The sequence below is a fragment of the Morone saxatilis genome, unplaced genomic scaffold (genome assembly GCF_004916995.1).
Source record: "Morone saxatilis isolate NCDOM2014 unplaced genomic scaffold, NCSU_SB_2.0 Contig20, whole genome shotgun sequence".
NCBI lineage: Eukaryota > Metazoa > Chordata > Actinopteri > Moronidae > Morone > Morone saxatilis.
This window is the reverse complement of record NW_023339763.1, coordinates 510,292-512,383: the sequence shown is the minus strand read 5'-3', so window position 1 is coordinate 512,383 and position 2,092 is coordinate 510,292. Positions and strand designations below refer to the sequence as shown.

The following is a 2,092-nucleotide window of genomic DNA, read 5'->3' as shown; positions in this document are numbered from 1 at the left end:
TAGATTAGCCTAGCATATAGCATTTCTAAGAACAAGACAGGAGGAAGTTCACTAGATGAGTTTGTTTTGTACCACGAAGATGATCATGCTGTTTCCTCCCAGGATGATGATGTAACCCAACAGCAGGATCACAAAAAGGATCATGTTTGTCTTGCCGAGGTTAGTGAGGCCCTGGATGATGAAGAAAGTGACTCCCTCAGGTCCCCAGGTGCCATTACCAGAGCTCGATCTGTCATTGGTCAACAAGGGCAGGTCTGAATCTGGAAAGGAGCAAGGCAAGAGGAGCCGTCAGTGTTGTTGTTTTACGTAGCCGTGCTCATATTTTCTGTATATAAAGGGAACGAAATATAGAAAAACACTACGTCAGTGAACACAAACATAAAGAGTGGAGCTTAAAGTTCACATTTGGGCTCAAACAAACACCGGACTGTAATGTAAATTAACTTACATAACACGTTGAAGTTCTTTAAGTAAACCCAAAGTTTAAGTCGTTTTTGTGCCTAAACCTAACCAAAGTGCAACTGTTTCACAACATTAGCCACAAAATTAAGCTTTATTTTGAAAGTCTAATCAGATGTTACACATTTATTCTAGCTAAATTTATTTCCTATGAAAATATGATCCAGTTTCACTAAGATCACTGATAAATAAACTGAACTGATGAAGAAAAGTTAAATATATAATATAAAGTTATTTATCACTTCAGTGTACCGTCATATGTGTACTTCAGTGTATGCCGAGGACACCACTCTGTACAGTGCCACCATATCTGAGCAAGTTGACATAAATAAAGTGCAAGTAATAAATCTTTTTTGTGTAACCATATATAACTCATTATATTATTATCTAAACATATTAATACATCAGTTATTGCCCTGTAATCTGGTCAAAATCTCATCTGCAGAAGTCGCAGGTTGATCAAAATAAGGGGTCTTGTCTGGCTTTCGGCTGTTCAACTATATGCATTTATGATCAACATGGCTGAAGGTTGAACGGAAGACTTCGATGCCATTAGTACCAACAACCCATGCAGGGTTATAGCACAAAGAGGTGGAGCCTCTGTTCACATGACACTCTAAGAACAAATTTTTGTGAAATGACTGTCACATACAGCAGTGGTTCCCAACCTTCTTCCTTAAGGGACCTCTTTTTATCATTTATTAAACTGACTGACATATTTTATGGACATTTCATATTATATTCTATTAATGTGAAGTATGCATCAGGGACAGGAATTTTTTATTCATGATGTTAAAAATAATCCTAAATACTAATAATAATAACAATAAACAACAAATAAAGCTTTTCAACATATTGGGTTTTAATACTGTATGAATGGACCCCAAAATACCAAAGACAGAGTTCAATGTGAATTCTGAAATTCGGCATTAATTCATCATAAAATCTGAATTTTGAAATGTTTCTTTTGCTGCCTGCTGCTTCCCCTGATTGATGACCTACAGTATCAGTACAGATGTTTTACTTCAGAATCACATATTTACCCTGTTAGATATTCCAATAATCTAGTGTGCAGCTGTGACATTGTAAGATAAGGCAGTGATTCCCAACCATTTTCCTTAAGGGAGCCCTTTTCTATCTTTTATTAAACTGACTTAGTGACATATGTTATGGATATTTCATATTATATTAAACTGTCAATAAACCCAAACAGTGAGCTCAGTAACTGCAGGAAGTTTGTGTAAAACAAGAGATTTGGATTAATTTAAATCTTAATTTCAAATTCTTTTTTTTTCTCATCCTGAATGTGTACTTTACATGAGTGGTTCCCAACCTGGGGGTCTTGAGGGCTTTTAACGAGTGGGTTAGAAGACTTTTTTACATCAAAGATCTTATAGAACAATGGTAGAAAGTGTCAGTGACCAGAAAACACTTGTCAATTGTTGAATTTGTCAAAAGAGAAGTTTTTGTGATTGTTAAAAATAAAAAGTTCCCCAAACAAGAAATAATCTCCTCAAAATGTATCTGGTTTTACACAAACCTCTTCCAGTTACTGAGTTCACTGTTTGGGTTCATTGTACAGTTTTTAATATAATATGAAATATCCATAAAATATGTCAGTTTACTAAATTAT

General features: G+C 34.9%; 1 protein-coding gene across 1 annotated transcript in view; it reads right to left on the bottom strand.

Moving 5' to 3' along the window:
* or101-1 (odorant receptor, family B, subfamily 101, member 1) overlaps positions 1–1,029 on the bottom strand; it is a 2,510-nt gene extending 1,481 nt beyond the window's left edge. Inside the window, exons 1-2 of the mRNA XM_035666757.1 lie at positions 1,026–1,029; positions 73–260 (exon numbers count right to left, since the gene is read on the bottom strand). Of these exons, the coding sequence (XP_035522650.1) occupies positions 73–260; positions 1,026–1,029 (192 nt within the window). The remainder of the gene's footprint in view (positions 1–72; positions 261–1,025) is intronic.
* Positions 1,030–2,092: the final 1,063 nt, after the last annotated feature.